This window comes from Symphodus melops (assembly GCF_947650265.1).
Source record: "Symphodus melops genome assembly, chromosome: 9".
Taxonomy (NCBI): Eukaryota; Metazoa; Chordata; class Actinopteri; order Labriformes; family Labridae; genus Symphodus; species Symphodus melops.
In genome coordinates this window covers 6941259-6958737 of record NC_136699.1, presented here as the reverse complement: position 1 = coordinate 6958737, position 17479 = coordinate 6941259, and the positions used below count along the sequence as shown (strand labels likewise).

General features: G+C 40.1%; 1 protein-coding gene across 1 annotated transcript in view; it reads left to right on the top strand.

Moving 5' to 3' along the window:
• Positions 1 to 17479, top strand: part of mgat4b (alpha-1,3-mannosyl-glycoprotein 4-beta-N-acetylglucosaminyltransferase B) — an 80306-nt gene that overhangs the window by 52009 nt on the left and 10818 nt on the right. The window contains exons 7-10 of the mRNA XM_079351755.1: positions 2021 to 2096; positions 5620 to 5734; positions 14066 to 14196; positions 14452 to 14559. Coding sequence (XP_079207881.1) covers positions 2021 to 2096; positions 5620 to 5734; positions 14066 to 14196; positions 14452 to 14559 — 430 coding nt within the window. The remainder of the gene's footprint in view (positions 1 to 2020; positions 2097 to 5619; positions 5735 to 14065; positions 14197 to 14451; positions 14560 to 17479) is intronic.

Sequence of the window (17479 nt, the reverse complement as noted above, 5' to 3'; positions counted from 1 at the left end):
CTCTCAGATTACATTTACTTTAGAACATAATCAATGATTTAGTCTTTTTTTTTCTCCTTTCTTTGTTGTCTTACATCTTCATTTTCATGCTCCCTTTTCTTCTTCTCTTTTTTTGTCTTTCTTTGACTTCACCCTTGGCTGTGTTTCTTCTCTGTTTTACTAACAGTCTTTGCCACCGCTGTCCTTTAGTGTTACTCTTCTTTTTTGCTCCCTTTTTCATCTCCTTTCTTCTTCCCCGACTTTCGCTTTGTTGTTTTTTTTCCCAAATGTCTTCGTATTGAATCTCACTGAAACACCTGAGTGTTGAGTTTCCAGCTGCCGTTATTTTTATTGAACAGTGTGTACAGTAAATGGGGGTGTGTGTGTGTGTGTGTGTGTGTGTGTGTGTGTGTGTGTGTGTGTGTGTGTGTGTGTGTGTGTGTGTGTGTGTGTGTGTGTGTGTGTGTGTGTGTGTGTGTGTGTGTGTGTGTGTGTGTGTGTGTGTGTGTGTGTGTGTGTGTGTGTGTGTGTGTGTGTCTGTCTGTGTGTGTGTGTGTGTGTGTGTGTGGCAGTGTACAAACGCTGAATCCCTGTTGTTTTTTTTGTGTGCTTCTGTTTCCTGATGTTTAAGAACTATCAGGGTTTTCCGTGACACAGTGTGAAGTATGGATGGAAACATTTAAAGTTAAAACTTTAAACCTTCATGTTAAAAATAGCGGATATTTAATCCCTCTGCTGCAGAAAGAGTGTGAATATATTCAACATCTCTGCAGATGTTTCCACTGATGGTGGAGATTTTGTTCCTGTTCTGGATGTAAATAAATTCAGTGACGCAGTCGAGTGATGAAGATTAAAGGAGAAAGACACCAGCAGTCCCTATCGTCTTTTCTTTTCGTGTTACAGCTGCACAATGTGAATCTCTCTCTTCAGTCAACCTATCGCTACATGTTGTGTGTACTTTGAAATACCAGAGGATTTAAAAGAGAGGACATGGTGAGGATGAGGATGATGACGATAAAGGTGTAAAGATGTTGAAGATGATAACAGCTTCTGCAGTGCTGTGTTGTGATTGGCTGAACAGCTGTGTGTTGTTTTTCTAAACTGTCCCCCGAAGAGACTGAACTGGTGACACTGGATCAAAATACACAGACACAACCTACACGTTACTGTGTGTGTGTGTAGGTGTGTGTAGGTGTGTGTGTGTGTGTGTGTAGGTGTGTGTGTGTGTAGGTGTGTGTGTGCGTGTGTGTGTGTGTGTGTGTGTGTGTGTGTTGTGTGTGTGTGTTTGATCTCATGGCTCATTGCATCTTCTGTCCCTGAAGCATTTTTCGGATCTTCCACTAAGCGGCCTGTTATTGTAGTCTCTGTGTGTGTGTGTGTGTGTGTGTGTGTGTGTGTGTGTGTGTGTGTGGTGTGTGTGTGTTGTGTGTGTGTGTGTGTGTGTGTGTGTGTGTGTGTGTGTGTGTGTGTGTGTGTGTGTGTGTGTGTGTGGTGTGTGTGTGTGTGTGTGTGTGTGTGTGTGTGTGTGTGTGTGTGTGTGTGTTTAGGTGAGTGTGTGTTGTGAACATTTTGTGTTAATTTTGTCTCTCCCTCCCACTCCTCTTCTTCCTCCTCCTTCGTCTTTAATCCTCACTTCCTCCTCAATCCTCTTCATCCTTTTCATCCTCTTCATCCTTCTTTTCCACCTCCTTTTTCTCTTCTCTGTCCTCTTGCTCTCTTTCCTATACCTCCTTATCTTCCTTCTTCTTGTGCTTTCCCTCTCCCTTCTCCTCCTCCTCTTTTTCTTTACTTTTGCTCCTTCTTTCTCTCCTGCTCTGAGTATTTCACTTCTCCTTTCCATCTCTTACTCCTTTTCTTTTTTATCACACTTCAACCTCATCATTCTCTCTTCCTCCCCATACTCCATTTTTTTGTATTTTACTCATCATTTAACCACCCCTCACCTTCCATTTTCTCTTGTCTTTCTTGTTCTCTTCCTCCATCTTCCTTTCTTTTTCTTTACCCCCTTCTTTCCTCTTCTTCTTCTCCTGCCCTTCCTCAGGTGGAGGACGAAACAGAATCTAGATTACTGTTTCCTGATGATGTACGCTCAGTCTAAAGGAACTTATTACGTCCAGGTAAGAAAAGCTAGTATGTCCGCATGACATTAAATGTTCTTGTGATTCCTTTAACTGGACTGAACAGGTTAAAAAAGTAAATGTAATTATAAATAAAGATTGAAATATTAATCAATATAACAATTGCATACTTCGGCGTGTAGATTTTTTCGCTCTCAGTTAACTTTATCGTTCTGCAAAAGTTTAGCAACTTCACTAAACTTTTTCATCTCGGCTCTGAACGTAATAAATCTGGACGCCCATTAAAATAAATTTGTCTCTGATGAAACTCTGCTGCTGCGGTGGCGTGAAGCTGATGAAACTGTTGCATTGTGGGTAGACTGACGGGGACGTTAATGGAGGTGTCTCTGTGGCGTCGTCTCTCGCTCTTTGTTCCTTCTGAAGATGAAAAGGAGAAGAAGACACAGGCGGCTGACTTCTGATGAAGGAACTGTGTTCAAATAGACTGGTGAATAAAGAAATAGAAAAGTGTTTCACTTAATGAAGGATTAAAGAAATAAGAAAAGATTTTCTTCAACTTTCTGTCCAAACATATCTGATTAAAAGTAAAAGTAAGTAAGTAAGCTGTCAAAACATTCAGTCAGTGAAAACATGAGGAAGCTGCAGCTCCAAGAAGCTTGTCTGCTCAAACGATGACATCTGTAATAAATAGGAATGCATTTGAAATTGAATGTATTATCCACAAAAACAACACTGTGATAAGAAAAACTAGAAAAATCTAGTTTTTTTTCTGGTTCCCAACCTGACGGCACAAACTTTCAAACGGAAGTTTCGGAGATTTTCTGTTCAGCATGTCATTTATTTCTGCAGTGAAAACTGTTCAATTGTTATTGTTACTGTTTTAATTGTTATTAACAATAAATGATGGAGATTTGATAAGATTAAATAACAATGAACAGTCAAGATAACGGGAGAAGACAACACTGAAGAAGTCATAAAAAGTCTTCAGAATGAAGATGATATTATAATAAAATATGTGCAGTTTGTGATGAAAACAGTTCTTATGGGGCGCTGGTGGTACAGTGGGTGGTGCGCACGTCACATGTATGGAGGCTGTGGTCCTCCAGGGAAGCCGCCCGGGTTCAATTCCGACCTGGGGGTTTCCCATATGTTAATCCCCCCCCTCCCTCTCTCTCACTCTCTCTCTCCCTGTCTCTCTCTCTGTATGTCTCTCTCTCTCTCTCTCCTGGTTTACATCGATATCCAAATTTTAAAAGTTTCATGCCGACGACATGAACAGACAGTTTACTGTTAAGAGAAAATTGAATGATACAAAATTCAAATGCATACATGCTGTAAACGTTTTCTTTAATATGATCTCATTTTGTATAATTACATTACTTTGCTGTTGAGTTTCTTAAAACATTTTGTGGGAGTTGCTGCAAAGGAAGAACTGAAACCATGAAAATGGAAATAAAGAGGTAAAAGATTCAGAGGTTTCTGCATGTGATGGAGTCAGAGATCAATCAAACTCTTCGTGTTTGAAATTGAAACACTTTCTCTGCTCTCTGACAGGAAGCTGTTTCCAGGAAGGTTTCTCACTGTCTGGACTTGATTCATTTCCTGCAGACGAGTGTTTTTGTCTTTTTTTTATCCCTGGCTCTTTTAGTGAAGTGCTGTTGTGATGTGTCCTTGAACTCAGCAGCTCTCCGGAGTTGATCTGGGTTATTTCCCAGTGATGGAGCGATCTCCTCTCCATCACCGTCCCAGCTGGAGGTGACGGAGCCTCGGCGGCTCCCACACTGAGCGTGTTGACAGGAACACAGAGCCGACGAGCCGTTTTGACACCTAAACTCGCTCTGAACTCTGCAGAGCGTCTCCTCAGAGGTGTGCAGTGACAGGTGGGGGAGGTAATTACTCCATGTCGACTCCACCATTACTGAAGCTGAGGGTGTAAACGTCTGTCAGAGAGCTGCACAACAAGTGTGCCTGTTGCAGCAGGAACAGAAAAGTTTGTTCGTAGTGTTATTTGAAAAATGCATTTGTGCATTCAAGTAACCGTTTTGTTTTTCACGAGGGAGTTCATTAATTACCAAGTTGTCACTCTCCTTTGTCTGTTTAAGAAAGTTTCTGGTGTTTCATTGCTATGTGAAGCAAAGTTTCTATAGATCGATGACTTCTCTTGCTTTCAAAATGTTGACAGATTATAAACTGGGCCAGAACTCTCCTGGACTCAGAGCTCAACATTAAACAGGATTTACTGGGCCCTGTTATCCTACACTTTCTGTATCCAGATGATTAAAAGATACAAAATGTGTTGAATTCAAAGCCCAAAGACAACTCTGAAGAGTCATGGCGGCCTCAAACCAGATCAAGACAGTTCTTTGGAAGTGAAGGTTTGGTGTTGCTTTGGCGTTGACATCTTTTTCATGTTTGTTGGAAACCTGGGGCTTCAAAGACGGAACCACCAGAAAGGAAAAAGAACCAGAGAACGCGGCTGCTCTCTGGTTGCCTGTTCTGTGTGTTTGCTTGTTTAGGTTGAGCAGTAGAGGCCCTCGGTGCAACTCAGACCCTTGAACTAAAGTATTTTCCCCTTTGATGCAAGCGGAAGGCTTTCCTTTTCATAGAATCTTTATTTGTATTATTTTATTATTATTATTATTTATTTTATTTTATTTTTTTAAGATTTATTTTGGTTTTTTTAGCCTTTATTATAGAGGAGGAATGTGGACAGCTTCAGAAACCAGGGAGAGAGAGTGGGGGAGGACATGCGGTAGGGGAGCCACAGGCCGGACGTGAACCCGGGCCGCCCACGCAAGGACTATAGCCTCAATAGGTAGGGAAGCGTGCACTGCCACCAGCGCCCCCCCAAGGCCATCATTTTGAGGTCATCTTGTAGAAGTGTGCTCAGCTTTACAGTAGTAGTTCAAACAGCAGCCATGACCTGCAGATCAACCAGTGTGCCCATCTCAGTACTGTTTGATACAACGGCTGAGGCGACGAGATGAAAGAGGACCATCTTCTAGCCCCGCCCCATGCATGTTGTCAGGAGAGGGAGGTGCTAACAGCACTGTTTGTATCCTCGAGTGCAGTGGCACTCAGAGATATTTGGTTTGGTCCACCAAACCAAATTCCTACGTTTTGTTGACATGACTCATAGGTGCACATCGCTTTGGAGTTCCTCCAGTAGATTTGTTCATCTTGAAGCAGTGACGAAGGCCGTCTACTATGTGTTCACTAAGAGTTGTTGTTTTCATGGCTGGCAGGCTCAGACTGTGAAGTGTCCTTACAGCGAAAGAGCTTTTTGTTGAAGAGGAAGATGAGTTTGGCTTCTTGTGATCATCTATTTTTGCTTTTTTATGTCCTCAGGGGGTAAAACTGCCTGTGAGTGTTTCACACATTTGACCGACTGTTGTTGGAGAAAAGACAAGTGAAATGAAGAGTACTAATACAAACACTTGTTTGTACTTGTTGTACTATACTTCACTGTTTTGAATAATCTCTCTCTCTCTCTCTCTCTCTCTCTCTCTCTCTCTCTCTCTCTCTCTCTCTCTCTCTCTCTCTCTCTCTCTCTCACACACAGTTAGAGGATGACATCGTCGCTCGTCCAAACTACTTCACCACCATGAAGAACTTTGCGTTGCAGCAGCCGTCAGAAGAGTGGATGATCCTCGAGTTTTCTCAGCTCGGCTTCATCGGTGAGTTGCTGATGTAACAGTGATAGTAGTCAATGATAAATACAGCGGCTGCAAGCGACAGTCATCTGTGTCTGAACAACATCTTTTTTTTTATTAAATTGCCAAAGCTAAACTCTTAAGTATCAGGGAAATGTTTCTCTGTATAACCAACAGAGAACCAGCTCCTCTGTTTTCAGCTCATATTCTAGTTTAAACGTGTGTGAAAGGGTTTACTGGTCTGAGACCAGGTCACTCCATTGGTCATTTATCATGTGCTGAACTAGAATGTTTAAAGTGTGGTTGGAAGATGACCTTTGAGTAGAGTTCATTTAGTATCACAAAGTGTTTCCAAAGTGTGAAAAAAAGTACATTAATGTGAAGAAGTTTGTGTTGAAGCTCGGCCCCTCGGTAAGAGGCTGAAACAGTAAAGTGATCTCAGGTCTTTCAGCCGTGCAGAGCTCAATCTGAGGGTTAAATTAAATCCAGCAGATTAATTAAAGCGTCACCCTCGGTCTGATCTGATTTCTAATTATTCTGTCATGGCCAATCAATGATTTCTGTAGTCGTGAATCCAATCAGTCGACGCCAACATGTGGAATGCAGGTTCACTCTCCTGGAACCAAAAGCTGATCGAGACTTAATCAGACTTGTTTCCAGCTCGGACAGATGGAGGCCGAATGAGCTGCTCAAGAGCCAGAAATCAGGAGAGTGTGATCAGATACTTCTGATCTGAAACAGCTCACATCTGAAAGTCGACACCAACCCAAAAGTCGTTTTATCTTCATGAAGAAAGTTCATTTAAAGCTGTCCGGTGTAGTTTTCACTTATGTTTTAAAATGTGCAGCTAAAAATGGATAAACTACATCAAATTTAAAAAAATCTTTCGTAATGACACCAGTGGCCAACTGGCTACCAGCATCAATCTGGTATTTGTTGCATCTTAAAGTGAGCAATTAATGCAAGGGCATCCATCCTCGTGTTAGCTTACAAACCCAGAACGAGGCCTGACCATCAGCTGAAACGAGCACATTCTTCCCCTCGTCAGATATGCTGCTAAACTAAACATTTTCAGAAATGATTAGTTTTTAAGTGGCTTCTAATTGAAGTGAAGTTGATCTCTTGAAATACACCCTATTTAAAGAAATCACTCAAACAATATCAACATATAATCAGTAAGTAATACAACTTTTTTGGTAAAAAAAAAAAGTCAGAGCTGTGTTGTTGAGTTATAAATGATTGAATGAATGCATGTGTGTGTAATTTAAACTCAATGGTAATAATCTAAAACAGCAGCAGAGAAGTAAAGAGTGTGTATCTCTGGAGGGATTTCTTTCTCCTCTCTGTGTTTACAGCTCCAGCTATCTCTACACACACATACAATTACCCAGCTCCATTTTCTTCCCAAGAGGCTTTGCTGCTCCACTTGCCTCTAATAGGTCCCTGAGTGTTCAGCCTTTCATTACAGAGGCCGGGATGGTCGATTCAAACGCACCTCAGGGTTCCTCAGGGTTTGGCAGCAAGTAGCCAAACAACAAATCAGAGGTTCTTTAAAAACGAAAATTCACCAAATTGCTGAAACTGCAAAATACAAAAGAACATAATAAAAGGATAAAGACCTGCAGGTGTTAAAGGGACAGTATTTATATATTCATACTGACCATAATAAGGTACATGGTAATGGCTCGATATAGGAGCCTCAAGTCGGTCTCTGTCACGGTCTTTGGTGAACTTTAAAAATATACAACAATATATTCCTTCTTCCAGGATAAAGTGTTGTCTTTCTCTGTCTAACTGTGTTTTGTTTAATTATCTAGTTTTTCAGTCTGAACTTTGCAGAATCTCCTCTAAAGTTTTTTAAGCATTTCAACATTATTTGTAACTGAATATGACTCCAGGTCCTAATTACAGTCTGACATGTGGAGCATCAAAAACATGTCATATTTAGCCATGACTTTAAAAAAAAAGAAAAAACAATTACACAGGTTTATCCGATTCAGGCCAGATTGGGCGTAGAAATAAAAACATGCAAATAAAGACAACCCAGTTCTCTGTGGAATCAATAACACAGGAAAGGCTTGACGGGGCTTTTAAATCCAAATGTCACTAAATATAGCTGAAAAACTCAATTGTATCTTTTATTCCTACACTGTTGAAGGTGAATCTTTGAGTCATGAAAAAGAGTCCAAATTCAATCCACATTTTCTGACAGAAAGTGTCCTGAAAATATAAATGATCAGGATCTTTATTCTTTTTATAAGATGTTCTCACATAATACATGTCCAGAAATGAATTAAAAACATCAGTATTTTTGTCCTCAGTAAGCAGACTGTCTCCTCTGACTCGATCACTGCTCCACTCGCTGCGTCCTCCATCGAACAAGATTAAACATTTGAAGTGTGAATTATTGATTTCACTAACTGCAGCAGAGAAAACAATCAATTATCGGTCATTATGTGTTATATTGTCCCTGCTGCAGAAACCCTCAGGGATGAACACACACACAGACACACACACACACACACACACACACACACACACACACACACACACACATATGCACTGAGGTGTTTCTGAAATGTCACATTTCGGATTTGATGATGTCACATTTTTATTTTGAGCCACATTCACAGAACACAAACTCCTCTATCTGTTTGAGGAAGACTTTAAGAAACCGATCCTCCTGTGTGTTTGTTTGTGTGAGGCTGATGAAACTGTTGCATTGTGGGTATTCTGACAGTGAAGTTAATGGAGAAGTGTGAGTTTCGCCCGCCCTTCATCACACACGCTTTGTTCTTTTTAACGAGAGAAACTGATACAGACAGCAGAGGGTTATGCAGCATCCAGATCTCCTCTCCTATCAAATGAACATCAGAATAACATGTAAATGATATCGATAATGATGAGAATAATTCTCCTTAGACACGCTTTTCTTCTTGTTATGTTTTCTTATTTTATGATCTACTGTTTGGTATACGTAAGAGCTGAAAAATAAGGAACGAGCTCCTCATATGTGGATGTTGGGGTTATTTTGATATAAAAACACAAAAACTACAACAATGTCTATTTATATGTAACTTTAGAAAAAATAAACTGATATCTTTATGTTGAGCATCTTATTCAAAAAATGTAAATAAATAAATGACAAAAACAAGAAATAATAAAGTGAAACCTCAACAACAACATCAGAGTACATGTTTGAAATGCACTTATTTGATCCTACAGCTTATCTACTGTCCAACAATACAACATAAATATCTACCAGATTCCAGACAATTATTAAACAATATGCCATATACAACAAAGTGCTGTTTATGCATTAAAGTTAGCAGAGCAGCCGACAACATGCAGCTCTTCCGGACAGATTTCAAATGTGCCTGAAAAACAAACTGATGAACAAAGCAAAGGGAATAAAGCCAAGTAAAACAAGGATCAGAAAGGGATTTAAGCACCTCTACTGACGTCACCTTTCCACATCAGGACCAGTGGCTGGATGTGAAACTGAATAAACTTTGTCAGAGTGTAGGGATCGAGTTGATTCTCAACATTTGCTTCTTTTTATTTTAATTTTCAGTCTAAAGATCCGTCTGTCTGGTGAAGCTAAAATCTCAAAAAAAAACATGGCGCTCCTCAAACTTCCTTCTCATCTACTTGTATGTAATAATCATCTCTATGGACTTTAAAGATGCTTCACTCAAACAAAGAAAATGTAACATGACACCAACATGATACAAATAACCCAACATTAGATTGAATAAGAGTCAGTAAACGCACAAGCTGTCTGATTACAACATTTATAAAATACTGATATGTGTCGTAAAGCATATGACTTCATGAATTTGTTTCCTGCAACAGGAGATTCAGAGGGAGGGGGGGGGGGATTCAATTTGATCTGAAGTGTAAAATTATTCATGACCTGTGAGTTTATGAATAATGCAGCTCTGTCTGGTTTGATTTAATTTAATTCCTGACACAAAACACATACATAAAAAAAACTGTATATTTACAGAATAATGCACGCGCACAGACACACACACACACACACACACACACACACACACACACACACACACACACACACACACACACACACGGCAGAGCTGCACAGGAAAGCTTCAAACCTTTTAGAAGCAAAGTGCTAAAAGCAAAACAGGAAATTAACACTGAAGAGAAACCAATATGTATAAAATTCATATCAGGATTATTAAAAAAAGCTTTTTTTTTCCAGCTGAGGTTGCCTCTGACCTCATACCTTCACTACCAAAACTCAGCTCTTGTCAAGTGTGTTTGTCTAACTTCTATACAGTTTAGATTCCATATTGCACAGATATGAATAAATCATATTCTGATGATTTCATATGCAGGCCCTGAAGTTCGACCACAGCAACATTTCAGTCAGTGCAACAAAAAATAACCTAACGCAAGATATTTATTATGTTTGACCAAGTACAAACAAGAAGTGTAGTCATACCCTTTCTGTTTTCCTAAATGATTTTGGAGAAAATATTTTTTTTGCATTTCATAAAATATTTTAATATTCCATTTAAAGTTTTGATCAAATGTCTTTTGCATTTTATTGAATGTTTTTTGGGTTTCATTAAACGCTTTTGCAGTTGACCTTCAGGGTCCCCGTGCTCACGGCTGCAGATGGTGAATTAAGTCCAAGGACAGACTGAGGGCCTTTCTCATACCACTCCCCACACACTTCCTCTCCACTCCATTACATTTTTACTTTTGAAAGCTACATCTTTTTTTTTTTACTGTGAAGTGTCATACAGAGACTTATAAAAGCATCTTACTGAAATAAAAACGAGAAGATATTGAAAAAGTGTCACTAGATGTATGAGGTGGTTTATTTCTCATACTGTTGAAGTTGAGTCTACATAATATAATTCATGTGTCACTTTTTGAGTGACATAAATTCATCGCGACATAAAGCTCCTGTTTCCGTGCGAATGAGGGGAGTTGGTCCAAAAGCTTGCTCTTACCTCCACTCAGCTGTGAGCGGCTCGAGTTCACTTAGTGCAGCAGTCTGAGTGTTGAGTGAGCTGTTTGAAAAAGGCCCTGAGTGTGAATGTTTTTAAACTTGAATCAGCCTTCATGTTGGAAAATTAGTGCTCTGCAACTACAGCCAAATGTACCTTTATTATGCCACACCTGCTTTCCTTCATTTAACGCAATTATAAACCATTCTTGCTAACACTGTTGTTATTTTAGATGTTTGTTTAACTTTGTGGATTCACAAAATATCTGCAAGACATTCATGAACCTCCCCCCTCTGTCCATGGTGCTGAAATGTGTCCCAAAATGCAACCGATACGATGAAAGGTATTTAAAAGGATCCGTCTAGTGTCTCAAACATTCGAGATTTTTATCATAGCGCGCTCCTTTTTCTGTTCAAGTGCTGTGTCCCTCCGCTCTCTCTCAAAGATCGAGAAAACAAGAGCACACCTTTTCTCTTCTCATCTCATTTTCTGTCTCAACATGCTGGAGGAGAGGTGCCAGACATCCTGTCTGTCGGTTACACATCTCCTTGTCCTCATCTGCTCTTTCCTGATATACACCTTTTATTCTTTCTTGTACATTCAGAGATATGCAGGTACAACATAAAAAAAAACACCTCATATTGTTGCACATAAATACAAACGCATACATTCTTGAATTTTTAGACTTGGGCCCTGTTTGAATAATTACTCAAAGCTTTAAAAGGTTAGCTGTCTTTACGGTGCAGCAGTGAATCTGGCTGTAGTGTCTGCAGCATCATCATGTGCTTTTAGCTTTTTCATGTCTTTTAATATTAGAGCCGACGGTCAAATGAAATGAACTCTAAGGAAGATTTACCTGAGAGAGGATGCCCAGACCCTCATTGAATTGTTCCATTATCATCGTTATTGTGCTTCTCGTAATATAGAGTGTATAATATAAAAGAAATATAGCGCCTCTTTACAAGTAGTTTTCCTTTAACATGTTTAATTCCTTCACGACTTCTCAGAAAGAGCTTTACAGAGTTGTAGATAAATGAAGAAAAGCTCCTAAAGCACCTCATATTTCCCTCTAAATCAACTATAAAGATTTTCCTGAAGTTCACTGCAGACACGACTTCAGTCATTATCCTCCAATGATTCCTGTCATCAATCAATACAGAGCTGAGAGGAGCTGAAGCTGTCTCTCTCTCTCTCTCTGATTGTTTTCTGAACCAATCTGAATCACAATATTCTGCCCATGTTTCCATCCAATCTCTGGCATCACACAGCCTGTCGCTCTGCCAGCAGGGTTTGTTTGAAACTGGATTTGATGGAGAGATGAGAGAGAGGGAGTGAGTGATTTGGAGAGGGATGGAGGTGAATATAGGCGGAGGATAAAGTGATGGAGCTCAGCGGGAGTTCCGTCTCTGAGCTGGATGATGTTTGTTAGACTGTCTGAACATTGGTAACATCCCCTCCTCCTCCTCCTCCTCCTCCTCCTCTGCTGTCTCGGCCTCCCTCTGGTTCTCACGTCTGACCTCACGAATCCTCCCTGACCCCGAGTCGCCTGCGAGCAGAGGCTGCTTTCACAAATTCATCAGGGTGGAGCTGACTCACTGAATTACATCAGACGGAGGAGCGAGTTGCAGCGCTGCAGGGCCTCTCTCTAATTCAACTGTTCAAATTCGGGTTTTGCATTTGCTAAGTTTAGCCTCATTTCTGTCTGCGGGGGAGGATTTTAATTCTGTTGCCTCGTTGCGCAATCAGCCCCGCAGAGGCTGAAATGTCCAAATGGATCAGGGCAGTGCTGAAGGCGGGAAGGAGCACGACAGAGCTTTCTGTTGGCCTTTCAATTCAACCTCGTCATTGAGAAGGTCTGCTCGGTTCACATTCTGACCTTTGATTCCCAGAGATGGTTCCCTCAGCTCAACTCGACGCTGTGTTCAGAAAGATCAGAAACAAGCTGACTGAAGAATGACAACAGGCGTCCAGACTTCCTGCGGAGAGAGTCTGGTTCAGTGTCACTGAAGGAGATAAAAGTCTGTAATAAAAGATAAACAACTGAGTTCGAAAATATCTGTTTTCTTTTTGATAACAAAGATTCAAGAAGCCTGCTGGGATGAAAACTGCTACAGACAAATAAACAACTTTCAGGGTTGTCCCTGCATTTAGCTGTATAAATCGTTATTTTTACATCCTGGAAAAACTTAAGAACATTTGATATTGACCATTTGCTAAAATCCTCCTCTGGCTCAGTTTTACAACCACAGTAGCTTTTTTTGTCTAAAAGATTTCAGTTTTTTATTGGTGTATTTCTTAACCGTAAAGTTTCTTTCCAAAAGCTTGGTTAAGATGGTGTTTTAAGGCTCCTCTGTTAGACTGCCCACTCGTGATCTCAGCTGGGAGTAAGATTGTTCTCGGGGTGGCGGGTAAAGGAGAAGTTTAACTTATTTTAATCAACCCCCGTCTTTCTTCTGATTCTTCTTGCTTGTCTTTTCCTGCTTGGTCGACCACTAAATCATTATGATTGGCTGCTCAGCAGTCACATGCAGCGTAATTATTGTTGTTGTATACGTCCAGTTGAAAGATCAAAACATTGACTGTAGGATCCAAACAGATGATGGTACACAAATGGATCAGGGCAGCTGCTTGATAATACTGATGCCATGCGCTCCAGCCATAGACTGACTTGGAGGGGGGAAAAAATGTTAACTTTAGAAAAGGCGTGTGTGCTTCCATTTAGTCATTTCAAAACCAAAAAAAAAAACATATATGCTCTGAAGTATAATGAAAGGTTTAAACTGTGGGTTTAAAACTCTCACATAGAAGCTGCTGGCATAACCAAGCCTAATACCCGCTTTAATAACCTCTCTTTGCAGAGAGTCGGGCCCTGCACTTAATCCTCAATTTACCTTTTCAGGGGCGTTTAATATTTTTCAGTTAATCAGATAACAGAATGTATCATAATTAGTCTAAAATAAAGGCACCACAGCCTTAAAAACTGAAAGTTACAGTAACTTTATTTCAAAGGTTTTTTCTGGCTGCTATGATCTCTGAGCAGAGAGCTAAACATGTTTGTTCTGAAGACTGTGTTCGCTATGAAACATTTATCAACCTGCAGAGCAAAGTCTTTGAATCTGTCAGGTCACGGCTCATTGATGCCATGCTTCTGATTCACCTTTCTCATCTGGGATTTCAACCAGCAGCTTTTCACTAATCAATGGTCCTTGCTGACAAGTATCTATCAGTTTCTGCCCAAACCGAACAGATGTAAGTAATGAGACACTTTCAAAGGTAGATAAATAGACTTGCAGGAGAAATGTTTTCTGTCTTCTTGCTGGAGGGATTTGAAGTTGAGTTAATTAACTTGGGCTGTCTTCTTGTCTGACAGGAAAGATGTTTAAGTCTTTGGACCTGTCGCTCATCGTGGAGTTCATGCTCATGTTCTACAAAGACAAACCCATCGACTGGCTGCTCGACCACATCATGTGGGTCAAAGTGTGCAATCCAGAGAAGGATGCAGTGAGTACCTCCTCTTATAACTTTTTTTTTTTTTAAGCACCTGAATTTTCCCCGCACACCTGCACACATTTGTGGATGAGCATCTGGAAAGCCCCAGCTGTGTGATTAATGGATCTAACGTTGCATTCTTGAAGAAGCTGCTTGGTCATACTGACAGTGTGTGCATTCTGCAGGGGAGTTGTTGTTGTGTTTTATTGAGGGATTTAAAAAGATAATGTGTCTGTAATTCATTCTGTTTGTTTGTTTGTCCTGCAGAAACACTGTGACAGACAGAAAGCCAACCTGAGGATCCGGTTCAAACCTTCTCTCTTCCAACACGTCGGCACACATTCCTCTCTTGCCGGAAAAATACAGAAACTCAAGGTGTGTGTGTGTGTGTGTGTGTGTGTGTGTGTGTGTGTGTGTGTGTACTACATTATAATTTAAAGCCATATTGAACTTTTTTTGACTTAATGTTTTGAAGTTATCCAGTATGTTGTTTTCTGTTTTCTTTACACTTCTAATATATTACTCTGTTGTTACTCTACTGCATTTCTGCCTTAGTCTGAAATGAATGCATGAGGTCAATAAATAGCTTCCAGATGATTTTAGTGAAGAACCTTAATCAGGCCAGCAAAATAATCGGTTCATCCCAACCTACCCTCTCTGCACTGTATGTGGTACATGCAGTGGTCCAATCACAGGGCTTGCAGTTGCGTCACGTCGTTGTGCAGTTATACTTTTAAAGGAGGTGAAAGTCAGGCTACATATGTAGGCTTCAGCGTAGGACACAGGGCTCTGCAAACCTAAGGCGTATACTACGGCATAGATGGAACACAGAAGTGTAAATTAAGCTTAAGACTTAACATTGTGCCAATAAATCACCAAAGATTAATAAAAAAAATCCAGGTTTAGGTTGAAAAAGCAAACCTTAGTTAAGCTTTAAAAGCAGAATTTTTAAAAAAAACCTGTCTTTATAACCACACACCACCTCCACACTGTGTCATAGAGATGCTGTTTCCTGCTGTGGCTCTGATTGTTGGCACTTAATGCAAATGTGGGCTGCAGACTCATCCAGTATGAATGTATTCCCACTGATTCTGTGTTGTTGTGTGACATATTTGAGCTGTGACTGAGGTTTAAAGCTCTGCAGTAACACCAAGGCCGGTTGAACTGGTGAGCTGTCGGTGTGAAGGTGTTGGGAGTTTATAGGTTGCAAACAGGTTCAATGGAAATTCAGTCCAGCATCTCTGGAGACATGAAGATTGAAAGCCTCTGCAGCCGTCGGCTCAGGCGCAGACTGCAGAGTATCAGTGCGCTGAGAGCAAACGTCTCGTCTCGTCTCTGATCACTGTGTTAAGAGTCGCTGTGACTGCTGCAGCAATCTGCTCCCGTCGATTGGATATCGATCCAGCCGTCACACGCCGGCAGCTCCTCGATGCATGGATTGAACCACAGAGGCCCGGGCTGCACGGGAGGCCAAACGTAGCTATTACCCTCCAACCTGAAATGTTCGCTGTGTATTAGTAAGAAAATCAGCGCATAGTCTGAATGATCAAAGTTGAAATGGAGAAAATCTAAGTGGAAGTGTGATTAAGATTTAGTCTTGTTTTAGAGTAAACGACTCTGAAATAATACGTACTGGAGTGAACTTTTGAAATCAATTAGGCCTTTGTTGCAAACCTCTATGCCTACATCTTTTTAAGGGGTTTTTATTTGCTTCTGAAACAGACAAAAGTTAATATTGAAGCCTCTGTATTGCCAACATAATTCAATCCTGTTTTTATTTCTTTATCTTTCATATTTAAAAATTCTTCCAGTGTCAGATGATTAACAGCACCCTGCAGAGCAAATGTAGTTTTACATTTCCATAGCAAACTGTCTCAAGGAGTAATACATTCGACTGTTAGAAGACAGCAGCTTGAGAGTTTTTGTAAAAAATAAATAAATAAATACCAAAGGAGGCCAAAACATGTTTACAACAGGTTTAGTTTAGCGTAAAGTTGAAAACATGCGCTTCTATGTCTGATATAGTGTCAGAATATTTTTCATCTTCCCACCTCAAAGTATTGGTTTAAAATATCCAAGTTTAGATGCACACACTGCACACACACACACTTTATTATTTCCTTCAAAGGTGCTGGTGATGGAGCACACATTAGGAAGAGGAGAGAAACGCCGCACACTCTATTCCAATTGCAAAGAGGTTTTATTAGACAACGTTTCGGCCGGTAAGGCCTTTGTCAAGTCTTGTCATGACTTCTTAAAATATCTAAGTGACAAAAAGTGGGCAGCTGTGGCTCAGCAGTAGAGTCTTTCAGTCTCTCATCCCAGAGGTTAGGGGTTCGATCCCCAGCCCTTGCAGCCACATGTTATGTGTCCCTGGGCAAGACACTTAACCCCATGTGTGTGTGTGTGAATGTCTATGAATAATGTAATGAGTTACTACTGATGGACATTTTACATAACAACCTTTTCTATCACTGTGTGAATGTGTAGTTGGGACTTGCAGTGTAAAAGCATGGGCTTTCTTCTTTTAGTCTGAATCCTGTTATTCCTGTATCTTATTATTTATTTCATGTTTTATCATTTCATGTCTTGATACTCTCAACCATATATAAGGTACACTCAGTGGGTTCAAAGGCACGACTTCACAGGGGCAAAGTAAAATCAGGCAGGTTTATTTCATAGAAGTCCAATCACACAGGCAAACAAATCCAGAGGCTCAGGCAAAGGCAGGGTGAAAAAGCAGGCACAAATCATACACTAGTAAACACTGGGAAAATTTAAGGACGTGGTAACACGAACGACCACAACTGACATGAGGGTGGAAAATAAGAATTAAATGTACAGACAATTAGAGACACAGGTGGGTTCTGTTAAGTTTTCTGAAATTTAAATAGACATTTTTATCACTTTTTTTTATACTTCTTTATTCTACTTTTGTGTTTTTTGTTTTTGCACCAAGTCAAAATCCTTGTGTATTTAGTTTTATTTGGCAATAAATCCAGATTTTGATTCTGATAAGCATTTACTTTCAACAGAAGATTTTAACACATTTGTATGGTAAACACATTGAATCCTTGAAAATCTTGTAACCGCTTCAATCAGCCTTCTTTGGAATTATTCATTTATTTTTTAATTAAGGACTGGTTTAAAATTGACAACTGAAATTACTGTCATTGTAAAAAAAAAAACACACAATTATTTATTCCTTTTCTGTCTCAAAAACGATGAATCACCTGTGAGCTGAAAAACCATAAAAGACATGATCTGAACAGCTGCTTAACTCAAATGAGTTTTT